The following is a 13,627-nucleotide window of genomic DNA, read 5'->3' as shown; positions in this document are numbered from 1 at the left end:
GTGATATAAGCACAGAACAGACTCACCATCAGCAGCGCATCAGCAGAAAGAACACATATATTCCACTGTGTCATGTCCTTTAGTCCAACAGAAGCTGTCTGCATCAGCGCACAAAGAGCGAGCTGTTTTTTTCTGTGCTTATAGTTTATGCAAATTAGTTTTGTTTCTGTAAAATGTAAATAAATTTTTCCTCAATGTATATTTGAGTCCTCCTCATGGGAAATAAAAAAAATAAACTTAAATTATCCACCCACATTCACATTCATAATACACATTCACCAAGACAGGGAGGCAACACCGGGCGAATTATGCCACGATCTGCCAATAGATCATGGATGCCTGGGCTAAGGGAGCTCTAGCTCTAAACTAAATGTGAGTGACCTTAAAACTGTACTATATTCAACATATCTATCTTGTATTTATTCAGTTAGTATGCATTCTTGTGGTGCCGTGCCATCGGCTTGTCTCCTTGAAGACAGATCATATACTGTCGAACAGCAAAGCAAAAACATCTCTGTGGAGACAAGCAGGTGGCTGATCCTCCACCAGAAGAGTTACATAGTGCACCTTTAAAACATACGCAATCTTACAATAGAAACTCCTTTTATGAATCTGTGCACACCAAGTTTCATCTAAGAAAAAGGTTTTGTTTTTTGAGTACCCACCATGCCAAGTTACAGGTCAGATTTTCCACAGTATGTTTTTTTTTTTTAACAATAAAACATCCGTAACTGAATACATCCAAGATAGACAAATTTAATGCCATTCTGTGGAACATTGCAAGGAAAGCAATAACATCTCCATGGAGTCAAGCAGGTGCTGGATACCCCACTAGAAGATTTCCACGGTCCATCTTTAAAGGTGCACTGTGTAACTTTTCTGGTGGAGGGTGTGCCATCTGCTTGTCTCCATGGAGATTGCCTAGAGTGTTCCACAGCATGGCATTTGTCTACCATACATTTATTGAGTTACAGGTATTTTTATTGCTCAGAAATACTTTGAGAAACATTAGCAGGACCCGCTCTCCACAAGTCTCACTCATAACAAGGTCTGCCTCATTGTCACCTAATTGTCTCCATGGAGATAGATAAGGTAAATGCCAAACTGCGGAACATTCCAGGTAAATGTTAAAGCATCTCGACAAGGACAATCAGGCGTTCCCTCCACCGGAAAAGCACCACATTGCACCTTTAACTTACAAGCAAATACCAAATGTTCAATCCTACACATACGCCATCACATATTTGCAAAGCCATTTCTCACTCCAAATAAATGATCGCACCTCAACATAAACAGGACTGCGCAGTGCTGAAAGCCGCCCAAGGAAGCAATTATAAAAAGTTAAAACAGGACCAACCACTCTGCCGCTTTTCCCCACCTGCGTGAGAGGAACAAATTAAAGGGGTACAGGCATTAATTGGGAAACGCTAAATTAGTCTCTCGCTATCCGGTCGAGCTTGTGGCCCGCGGCGGTGAGCGAATATTTTAATAACCTTTTCCCAAATTGGAGAAATAGGCAGAGAAACATTTAGAAGTAAAAGAATGATAGGACAGAGCAGGAATGGTGCTACCCCAAAGCTAAACCAGAGAAAACAATTACAATGGCCACCTGGTTTCAGACATTGACAGAATAGAACAGGTCTAATAAGAAACGGAGGAAGATTTAGTTTGGGAAAGCAACAACAAAGCTATGTTTGGATAAAAGCTAAAACCAGGAGGGAATTAGAAATAAATCAGGGCTAAACCAGGAGTTATATGGGTAAATACAAGGTCAAACTGGGGTAAAATGAGCTGAGCTGAATCCTGATGTAGACTTGGTTTGGTTCTGTTTAGTGTTAGGCCTGGTTTAGTCCCATGTAGTCCCAGCTGTAGTCCCAGCTGTAGTCCCAGGTTCCCAGGTTCAGGCCCAGGTTGAGTCCCAGGTTTAGTCCCAGGTGCAGTTCCATCTTTAGTTCCATCTTTAGTTTCAGGTTTATTCCCAGGTGTAGTTCCAGCTGTAGTCCCTGGTTTAGTCCCAGGTTTAGTCTCAGGTTTAGTCTCAGGGTTAGTCCCAGGTTTAGTCCCACGTGTAGTCCCTGGGTTAGTCCCAGATTTAGGCCCTGGTTTAGTCCCGGATTTAGTCCCAGGTGCTGTTCCAGCTTTAGTCCCGAGTTTAGTCCCAGGTGCCGTTCCAGCTTTAGTCCCGGGTTTAGTCCCAGGTTGTCCAGTTTAGGTTTAGTTTCCCAGGTTTTAGTCCCAGGTTTAGTCCCAGGTTTAGTAGTCCCAGGTTTCCCAGTTTAGTCCCAGGTTTAGTCCCAGGTGTGGTCCCTGGTTTAGTCCCAGGTTTAGTCTCAGGTTTAGTTCCACGTGTAGTCCCTGGGTTAGTCCCAGATTTAGGCCCTGGTTTAGTCCCGGGTTTAGTCCCAGGAGCTGTTCCAGCTTTAGTCCCGGGTTTAGTCCCAGGTGTGGTCTCTGGTTTAGTCCCAGGTTTAGTCCCACGTGTAGTCCCTGGGTTAGTCCCAGGTGCAGTTCCATCTTTAGTTCCATCTTTAGCTTCAGGTTTATTCCCAGGTGTAGTCCCAGGTTTAGTCCCAGCTTCAGTCCCAGGTGTAGTCCCTGGTGTAATCCTTGGTGTAATCCCTGGTGTAGTCCCTCATGTAGTCTCAGGTTTAGTCTCAGGTTTAGTCCCAGGTTGTAGTCTTAGGTGTAGTTCCAGCTGTGGTGCCTGGTTTAGTCCCTGGTTTAGTCCCTGGTTTAGTCCCTGGTTTAGTCTCAGGTTTAGTCTCAGGGTTAGTCCCAGGTTTAGTCCCACGTGTAGTCCCTGGGTTAGTCCCAGGTGTGGTCCCTGGTTTAGTCCCAGGTTTAGTCCCAGGTTTAGTCCCAGGGTGATATGGTCTATGTGCCTAAACCAGGACTAACTAACCTGGTTTAACCCAAGACTAAACCAGGACTTAGCTTGTGCAGATCCTACAAATTCAAACGGTACTAACTAAGGCTAAAATTAAATTATAGTAGTAACAGTTTATAAAAATGTTAAGGTTTTGAGATTTACTGAATTCAGACAAGAAAGAATAGAACGTGCAAGACTAAGTTTTTGATTGCCCTCCATTCCTTTGAGAGACGTCAAAAATGCGACCAGTAAATCAATACTAAAACTGCTATTGAAACGAAATAATTATCAAGTGTCAATACTGAAAATTATCACAGGACAAAGTTGAACCTTTCCTGAAGAGCGGCCTCGATCCAAAACAGAACTATAAAGACCACATGATAATATTACAAAAACAAATATTACAAAAAACTCAATGTTTCTAAACCCTTTACACCACAGATAAATGGATGGACTCTTTGTGAAGCTGAGGCTCTGGTGTTTTGGCCTCTGTCTGATCTGCTCTCATTTTAAGTGGGAACAAGCTCTACACAGAGGAAGATTTCAAATTTAGCTTGAGTTATTTGGTGTAAATATAAGAATACAAATCGCTAGTGTCCCTGGGGATGGTTTGATAAGAGAGCAGAACGAGCATTTGTTGGGTCTTGACAATTCCAATATAAACTGAAGCGGATCTCACTAAACATGAGATTTAGGGATTTGTAATTAGGCAAAAGAATAGTCAGGTGGAATTAATATAAAAGTCCTAATACAATTTTGTGAATTCTTGGGTTATAACTGGTCTTCTCAGAATGGTTGATTTGAGTGAAAATAAGTAGGTTAGAGATTGCCATGAATATTTTATTTTAAGTCCATGAGATTGATAGTTCACTTTTAACAGAAGCTGGACAAACATATTAATTTAGAATAGTAAAGGGGTAAAAAAAAAAAATGGTATAAAAAAATCGGAGTTGATCAGAGTTGAATTTGACATTTTAGACAGTGAATTTTCCTTCCTAAAAATTGCCAAAAGTGCCTTATTTTTCAAGTTAATTATCGAACAACAGTAGGAACCATGTAATTTTACAGAAACTGCTTTGTGCAGAGGAACAACCCCTCATTAAAGGACCCATATTATGTTATTTTCTAAATCTCTGTTATAATGTAATTTCCTCTTCACAAATATACCTGTCATGGCTGAACAATTTTAAGAAAAAAAATTATTTTCCATTTTTCTGACAGATATTGCGATTTCAATTTCATGCATGATTTTTTTTTTTTTTCAAATCAACTTTCAGTGCACATGAGCATTTGCAAACATCACAGAAACTTACATCATACCAGAGTCCAGCACCGATGATTTGACACTGGACAATGAAGCGGTAGTTTTCAGGCTAACAGCTACCTTTTAACCTTATTTCAGCAAAAACTGGCAATTCCAGGCCTGAAATAATGATTCTAGTGAAGGTGTATGGAGTTTAAAAACACAGTGGAGCACTTCCTGTATTGAGAAAATACCAAATATGCAAGGGTTTGTGTGAATGAAACAAAACACAACTTGAAGTATGTTTGTGATTTTTAAACAACATTATAACATAGATCAGAAAATAGTGTAATATGGGTCTTTTAATCAAGAGACTGGAAATTAAAGATGCATTATGTAACTTTTCTGATGGAGGATCTGCCACCTGTCTTGTGTTTATTGCTCAAAAATCTCTTCATAAATATGTGAACGACTTTGCCCCCTAAGAGACCTGACCTGTAACTCGGGCTTATCACCATGGAGATGCAAAAACGAGACAGGCCAGTGACACATAAAGCCCAGTTTACAGTCCAGCGTCATCGTCTGCCTCACGATGCAGAGAGTCTGCGTTGACATGAACCCCCAACCACGTGCACCTCAGAAATTGTATAACTATGCGACAAAACGATGCAGACAGCAGGGGGAAGATAACAATAAGGGCTGTGACAGGTCCTCTCTACCACTGCTCTACATACATTTCCTGTACGCCATTTCTTGTACTCTGTTTTTCTTTCTTTCAGTATACATTGAGTAATAATGTGTTTAATGCAGCTTTGCACATATTTGTTTATGTTTTACAGAAACGAAACTTAAAACCGCATGGCTAATTTGCATAAACTATAAGCACTGAAAAAACAGCTTGCTTCGTGTGCTCTGATGCGGTCAGCTTCTGTTGGACTAAAAGACACAACTCAGTGGACTATATGTGTTCTCTCTGTGACAGGGGGATGTGCTGCTGATGATGAGTCTGTTCTGTGCGCATATTGTGTTGGAGATGGTTCATGTTAAACTTTACATGAACACCAGGTTTAAATCCTTGTCTCCTCACATTGTGGCGGTGAATTACTTTGCGGTGCGTAGACCTCGACGCAGATCCATAATTCCATAAATTAGGCTTTAGGAGCACTGCAAAAATACATGGCTTTGACTCTACCAAAATCGTGTTGTCTCAGATCGCGATTTTTGGTCCAAAACAATAGATTGTTCAGCCTTACCTGAAGTAGTGTTTATGAGTTCTTCTCCCAACCAGAAAACATTCAGTTCCACTTTGTGATGTCGTGTGGTAATACAAGACGTTTTCCACTCTCCATCCTCACTAGAATCATTTAGATAATTTCATCCCTGGAATTTCCAATCTCCTCTGAACAAAACGTAAAAGGTTGCTATGAACTTGAAAACTACCGCTTCATGACATCACAACGTGGAACAGAGCATTTTGAGCTTTGGAGATGTGGACAGACTAATAATAAAGGGTTACTTAAACATGTGTGAATAAAACAAAACACAACTCCAGGTATGTTTATGAGGAGGTAACAACATTATAACATGTCTTAAAGCTCAAAAGAATGCATTTTGTGTAATATAGCACCTTTAAACAAAAATTATGAAAACAGTCATATATATAATTTTCTTCACTCCAAAAAGTCGCTAACACCTTGCCTTACCATGCTTCAGTTCTGTGCCCCACCTGCAGTCAAAGATGCTGAATATGCACAATAGAAAATCAGTATTCACAAAGGACAAAATGCATAAGAGAGAAGAGGAGAAACCCACTCCTTCATGTCAAAGTCACATTGTGTTTCATATTTGCTGCACTTTTCTATGGAACTTTCCACTTTGATTCCATTTCTACAGAGTTTGTGAACTGCCAACCCGGAGATCTACCTTTTGTTAACAATCCAACCTCCCACGCCTTAAGTTTTGATTTAAATTCATGCAACCGGTAAACAACAACTCACATTAGGATTATATTAGATTCAGCGGGATGTGTGATACCGAGGAAGGAAAGGGGAAAAAACAATGTATTTTTTGAATATGTGTTAATGTACATTCAGGTAATCCAAGGACAAAAAGCACTTGAATAGGTCTAAACTAAAACAGGTTGAAGCTGAGGCCAAACAAGGTCTAAACCAGGTCTTAATCACGTCTTAATCAGGTTTTCAACAGGACAAACCAGGGCAGTACAAGAAATTAACCTGGTCTAAGTGTTCTGAAGGACTAAACCAGAACAAAATAACAGTTAAACCACAAAGTAAACTAGGACTAAAGCACACTACACTGCTGCTGCTGCTGCTGCTGCTGCTGCTGCTGCTGCTGCTGCTGCTGCTACTACTACTACTACTACTACTACTACTACTACTACTACTACTACTACTACTACTACTACTGCTACATAAATTATTATCTATTTTCAGTACAAACTAAGGTTAAAGAATAAAGGTGCACTATGTAACTTGGGTCCATCACCTCCTTGTCTCCATTTTGATAGCATGTGTTGTTATTGCAAAATACCTTGAAAAGCATGTGTTCTTATCGTGAGTGGGCTCGTTTCTCCAGAGATCTGACCTGTGGCATCAGCTGCTTGTCTCCATGGATCCCTATATTTTAACTTTAATTCTGTACTAGGGAAAATTTCATGCAATTACAGTATATTTCCAAGAAGACAAGCAGGACATTACACACCACAAAGGTGTGAACACGTCAATTCCAGGACTGAACCAAAACCAGTTTCACACCAAATGAACAAAAGCAAAGTGTGAACAAAAGCAAGGTAGGACTAAACCTTGACTTAACTAGGACTAAACCAGGACTACACCAGGACTAAACCTTGACTTAACTAGGACTAAACCAGAACTAAACCAGAACTAAATCCTGACTTAACAAAGACTAAACCAGGGCTAAACCAGAACTAAATTCTGCCTTAACTAGGACGAAACCAGAACTAAACCAGAACTAAATCTTGACTTAACTAGCACTACACAAGGATTAAACCAGGATTAAACATTGATTTAACTAGGACTAAAAAAGGACTAAACCTTCACTTAACCAGGACTAAACCTTGATGTAACTAGGACTAAACCAAGGCTAAACCAGGACTAAACCTTATCTTAACTAGGACTAAACCGGGACTAGATTTTGACTTAACTAAGACTAAACCAGAACTAAACCATGAATAAATCGTGACTTAACTAGGACTAAACCAGAACTAAACCAGGACTAAACCTTGACTTAACTAGGTCTAAACCAGGACTAAACCAGGTCTACCCCCAGACTAAATCAGGTCTAACTCAGGACTAAACCAGGACTAAACCTGGACTAACTCAGGACTAAACCAGGTCCAACCCAGAACTAAACCAGGGATAAATCAAGTCCAACCCAGGACTAAACCAGCAACAAACCAGAACTAAACCAGGACTAAAAAAGCACAAGAAAACTCATCACACGCTTGCCTTTATGACACACATGCAGCTTTCATTAGATTGGCCCAGGACTTGGACATTTCCCCTGTTATCTGCTGACATGAACCCACCCCCAGCCCGCAGCCTAACCTTATGCGTTTCTCAGTACACAAATGTGATTATGGCAAAACAACATCTGCAGCACTTTTAACTTGTCACTTGTCGACTCCGCAGCCTTATTTTGTCTGGTAAACAACTCACAACAGAAGGTGCGGTGTCAAATTCAAACGGTTTTCTTTCGCTAATCAAATCCTTGCCATTTCACCCGCCGTATTTAGCATTTGCATAGAAATAACAAGACAGTACTGTAATCCTGCTAATCGAGATCACCTTTAAGTGTTCAAAGTGTGCTTAATGACGGGGTTTTATGTAGAGATACGGGATGAAAGCGTTCGCTGCACTCATTTTCCAAGGTTAAAAATAATGACATTTTAAAGCTAATTTAGATTGCATGTTTTTGGTTTGCCGTGTTCAAAAATAGAGAGGCATTACAATAATCCTACTAATCAAGATTATATTTATTTCCAAAAAGCGTGGATAATTTTAGAGTGTGACGTATTTAAAGGTCCTATATTATGCACAATTGATTCTTCTAAGCTTTTAGCCGTGTTGGAATGTTTTTACCTCCTCAAAAACATACCTGGAGTCATGTTTTGTTTCATTTACATTAGTCTGTCTACATCAGGCATGTCCAAACTATGGCCCGTGGTCCAAATGCGGCCCTCAGACAAATTTTTCTTGGCCCTCAGGCTTTCAGGAGAATTGGCCCAAATTACCTTGCATCAATTAAAAATTTACTTTTTACTGCAAGTTTTTTGAAAATCTACCCTGATAAAGCCAATATTGAATATTTAGTGTGTGGTTTTAAGGATCTTAGCAATAATAAAGTCTGATGGCTCATTCTAACGTGTTAAACATGCACATATTTCAGTTATTCACTGTATTGAGCACCAGTCTACGGCCCTCGATCAGACCTCTGCTTCATCTGTGTTTAGAGATGTGGCCCTTGATGAAAAAAGTTTGGACACCCCTGGTCTACATATCCAAAGCTCAAAATGCTCTGCTCCACCTTGTGACGTCATGAAGTGGTAGTTTTCAAGCTAACAGCTACCTTTTAACCTTATTTCAGTAAAAAAATTGGCAATTCCAGGCCTGAAATAATGATTCTAGTGAAGGTGTATGGAGTTTAAAAACACAGTGGAGCACTTCTTGTATTGAGCAAATAACAAATATCTAAGGGTTTGTGTGAATGAAACAAAACACAACTTCAAGTATGTTTGTGATTTTGTGAACATTATAACATAGATCAGAAAATAGTGTAATATGGGTCTTTTAATCAAGATTGGAAATTAAAGATGCATTATGTAACTTTTCTGATGGAGGATCTGCCACCTGTCTTATGTTTATTGCTCAAAAATCTCTTCATAAATATAAATGAGTTTGCCCCCTAAGAGACCTGACCTGTAACTTGGCCTTATCACCATGGAGATGCCAAAACGAGACAGGCCAGTGACACATCTCCACCTGGAGAGCAGGGGTGTGTGTGCAAAAATATTGAAATATCGATAAAGTATATCGTATCGTTTAATGTGATGATACAGTATCGATATCATGGGCTGCTGTATTGATATATATCGCCAAGAGGATTTTTTGGTATACTTTACTAAGATGTGTGTACAATCCCTCAGTTGTCCAAGTAGAATTCATGCTAAAAGAAGAAACACAATTTGTCAACTGGACAAAAGTTTATTTTGGTCGACTGTGTTTCGCCAATTCAAACTGCTTCTTCAGTTCTTGTCAGACATTGGTGGATACTTCCTTATATCTGAAACAGATATCTGTCTCCTATATTCCTTCATGACATCACAAGGTGGAGTAGAGCATTTTGAGCTTTGGATATGTAGACAGACTAATGTGAATGAAACAAAATAAGAGACAGATGTCTGTCTCCTATTTACAACGCCATCCTCAAAACCTAAATCAAAACAAACAAGAAAACAATAGGGATATCCAGGTCAGGTCCAGAGGTGTGAAATGTCCATTATGGCCCTGAATGATTAAGACGGCCCCACACTCAGTGCAAGTTAAAGAGGCCTAGCTAACAAAGAGAAACTGTAAACAAATAAGTGTGTTTCAGAGTACTTTCATAGTAGTTAGCTCCTCCCTTAAGGCAGATATAAGGAAGTGTCCAGAACTGAAGACACAGCTTGGATGAGCTGCGAAACATATTTGACCAAACTTTGTCCAGTTGGCAAAATGGATTTCTTCTTTTGCCATATATTTGATAAAATTATTTTGTAAAAGAGCTACAATTTTGTTGCTTGTTCAGAGGAAGGAAACTCGTTTATGCAGCATTTGACATTTTCATTGTTTTGATGAATAAAATGGGCGTGTTTCAGATTAATTTTGCACAAGAAGTGGTTTAACACTTTTAGCATCACAGTCACGATTTAGCCTTTATTTTTTTATTGAACCGCATTGAATCGATTTGAAACATATTGTATTGACTCGTATTGAATCATAAGATCATTGTATCGAGACCTATGGTACCACAGCCTATGTATCGAGGTATGTATTGTATCTGCAACTTCTCAATGATTCCAAGCCCTACTGAAGAGTCTTAAAGCAACCAGAAATTACACCTATTTTCTTGCAATGAATAGAGATCTTTTTTTTTTGTTTAATTTTGGCTCCAGATTATTAAAATGAAATTCCTTCCTTCTATTACACCCACATAAATATGCATCTTAATATGTAACTGAGTCGGTCTATATTCAAACCTATTTCTATTCATGGATTCTGGCATGAGGATTCTTGCCTGATGTGAAGGATTTGGCAGCGGTCCTCTGTTGTCATAGCAATAACTCAATTCATATCAGAGTATTATATCTCTTGAATGGGGAAAGGTCCTTGTAACTTAAATGAATGGCAAACTAAGGTTTTAACTGACAGATAATATTTTTAATGGTTTCTGGTGAGTAAATAATGAAAATATCGTTAAGTTAATGATGAACATGATTAAACCAAATTTGTGAAAAGACTCAAACTGGGGAATAACAGCATTCTCTGAATCCTTCAAATCAGAAAGAAATCATTTGCTGAAACCCATAAATTTGAACGCAGGGTTCACTAATACTGCTCTCTTGGTCTATTTTTGATACATACCAATGCAGATCTGAACTACTTGAGAAGAGCTGGACTAAATCAGGACTAAACCAGGTCCAACCCAGGACTAAACTAGGTCTGACTCAGGACTGAACCAGATCTAACCCAGTACTAAACCAGGTCTGACTCAGGACTAAACCAGATCTAACCCAGTACTAAACCAGGTCTGACTCAGGACTAAACCAGATCTAACCCGAGACTAAACCAGGTCCCACCCAGGACTAAACCAGGACTAAACCAGGTCCAACCCAGGACTAAACCAGGTCTAAACAAGGTTTAAGCCAGGACTAAACCAGGACTAACCCAGGACTAAACTAGGACTAAACCAGGACTAAACCAGGTCCAACCCAGGACTAAACCAAGACTAAACCAGGTTCAACCCAGGACTAAACCAAGACTAAACCAGGTCCAACCCAGGACTAAACTAAGACTAAACCAGGTCCAACCCAGGACAAAACCAGGTCTAAACTAGGACAAAACCAGATCTAAACCAGGACAAAACCAGGTCTAAACAGGACAAAACCAGGTCTAATCCATGACTAAACCAGGTGTAACTCACGGCTAAACCAGGACTAAAGCAGGACTAAACCAGGACTAAACCAGGACTAAACCAGGATTAAACCAGGACTAAACCAGGACTAAATCAGGACTAAACCAGGTCTAACTCAGGTCTAAACCAGGACTAAACCAGGACTAAAACCAAACAAAAAAAACCTAAAAACAACACTACAATACTAAAAACATGCAGATGCTGGCACCTATATTTTAGAATCCAGTGATGGCCGTTCAGCTCTACCCATAATTTTGGATCGACAGACAGGACCAATTTAGAATAAAACACCCTAAAGACACAATTCAAACTCAGCTTTTCCAACTTGGAGACGAAATGTTTATTTACCTTTGTAATAAATTTCACATATCAGTAGTTGTAGAGTCATGACTGATGGCGTATGACTATATAAAATGTACTCTTTGGTGTCTGGAATGGACTCACCTGGCTGACTTTTGCTGGGGTGAGGACCATGTCTAAAACTCCAGACCAGCCTGCAATCACTCCAGTGGGCACTGCATAGGCCAATGCAATCATCAGGAACCGGAAGTTACTGCAAAGAAGAGAAAAGAAATATAATTTTTTTTTTTAGTAAATTAGGTAATGTGTGTGAAAAAGCTGAACAATCCAAGAAAATATGTAATTGTGTCTTTTTCTGAAAAGCACTGAGATTTGTGATTTATGTTCTAGTAATAGGATTCTGTTCAAAGTTCACATTTCAAATATGTCTTGTTTTCTCAAAAGGGAGCTGCAGGGGGAGCTTAGTTCAGCTTTAATCATCATTATTTCAAATCAAAACTCGGATCTCAGAAGTACACAAAAAGGCGTTTAATAAGCACAAGTACAAGTTTACTCATCCCAGTGCTGTTGTTCGATACATTTTTGGTTCAAAGTCCATCAACTGCTTGTTTCTATAGATATGGTCATTGCTCTGCCTGGAATGTTCCACAGTATGACATTAAACAGCACTACGTTACATTTATTGAATTACAGGTGGTTTTATTTCTCAAAAATACCAAGAAAAACAGACATTCTGACTGTGAGGGGTCACCTCTCCACAGATCTGACCTGTAATTTGGTCTGGTTTGGTCTCCATGAAGATAGAAAGGTTTAATGCCATACTGTGAAACATTCCAGACAAAGCGTTAACGTGACAAACCCTCCACCAGAAACTTACACAATGAACAGTTTTGGATGGACCGTTTTGGGCCAGCTGTAGTTCATTTAAAACCAACAGCACAATGTAACAAAGTACAAATAGTTAAGTAAAAGTAGTAAAGAACTGCACTTTTTACTTTACTACATTTGAGAACATGTATTTACTACATTTGAGAGCATGTAGCTGTACTTTCTACTCCACTAAATTTTTGAACAGGACTGAAAAGTAAAAGAATGTTTTTCTTCTTGTCTGAGACCTGCTGAAAATGCTGATGTTTTTTTTAACATGTTCACAGTTTGAGCAAACTAAAACATGCAAATAAAAACAGCTACAAACCCCCCTCCCAAAACAATCGATTCAGTTGTTTCTATTGAACAAAATTCAGAACAAATCTGTATCAACATCTCTAAATTAGACATTTGATAAGATCTGGAAATCTGCATGAAACACATTTACTTTTTACTCTTTAAGTAAATTTTTAAATAGGTACTTCAATACTTTTACTGAAGTAGATTTTTTCATGTGATACTTTTTCTTTTACTTGAGCATTTTTTCTATACTTCTAAGTTTGAAAAATTGAATCTTTCTTTCACTACAGCATAAAACCATAAGAAAACACTTTCATATGGGAAAACCAAAGAGGAAATTGAGCCATAGATCAAGTTTAAAGTTGGGTAATCCATTGAAAATTCTCCTCTTGTCTGTCTCTACAGCTCAAACTTTGCATCCTTGCCGTAGCCTGCGTCCATGTTTTATTTATTTCACGTTTATTTTCATCAAGGAATTCTGCTTCGAACAGCTTGGCCCTGTCTGAACCTGATGATGAGTTGGAGAAGCCTTTCCCTTGCGTTCAATGGGATTTGGACAAGTGCCATAAGGTTTACAGGCAGAGAGGAGAGTCCCATTAGATCACACACATACATATGCACACATACATACACAAATACAGATACAGGGCGCTGGCTACTGTCCCTACCACTGTCGAACGAGGAGATCGTTTGAAACCAGTCCACGGACACAGGGAGATAAGGAGAAGTGTCAAAGAAGTTGCACAAGGGCTGGAAGGGCAGCTTCAGGGTCACAGCATGTAACTTTTTACCAGGTCTAACCCAGGTCTGAACCAAGTCTAACTCAGGACTAAAGG

The 13,627-nt window shown here is 39.3% G+C and overlaps 1 protein-coding gene across 1 annotated transcript in view; it reads right to left on the bottom strand.

Annotated features, from left to right (window-relative positions):
- slc49a4 (solute carrier family 49 member 4) overlaps positions 1-13,627 on the bottom strand; it is a 118,849-nt gene that overhangs the window by 55,078 nt on the left and 50,144 nt on the right. The window contains exon 5 of the mRNA XM_020931244.2: positions 11,769-11,877. Within this exon, the coding sequence (XP_020786903.1) occupies positions 11,769-11,877 (109 nt within the window). The remainder of the gene's footprint in view (positions 1-11,768; positions 11,878-13,627) is intronic.

This window comes from Boleophthalmus pectinirostris, unplaced genomic scaffold, assembly GCF_026225935.1.
Source record: "Boleophthalmus pectinirostris isolate CB_2022bp ecotype Guang Dong unplaced genomic scaffold, ASM2622593v1 HiC_scaffold_1, whole genome shotgun sequence".
NCBI classification, from domain to species: Eukaryota; Metazoa; Chordata; class Actinopteri; order Gobiiformes; family Gobiidae; genus Boleophthalmus; species Boleophthalmus pectinirostris.
The sequence above is the reverse complement of the archived record's forward strand: the minus strand, read 5'-3'. Positions and strand labels throughout refer to the sequence as shown.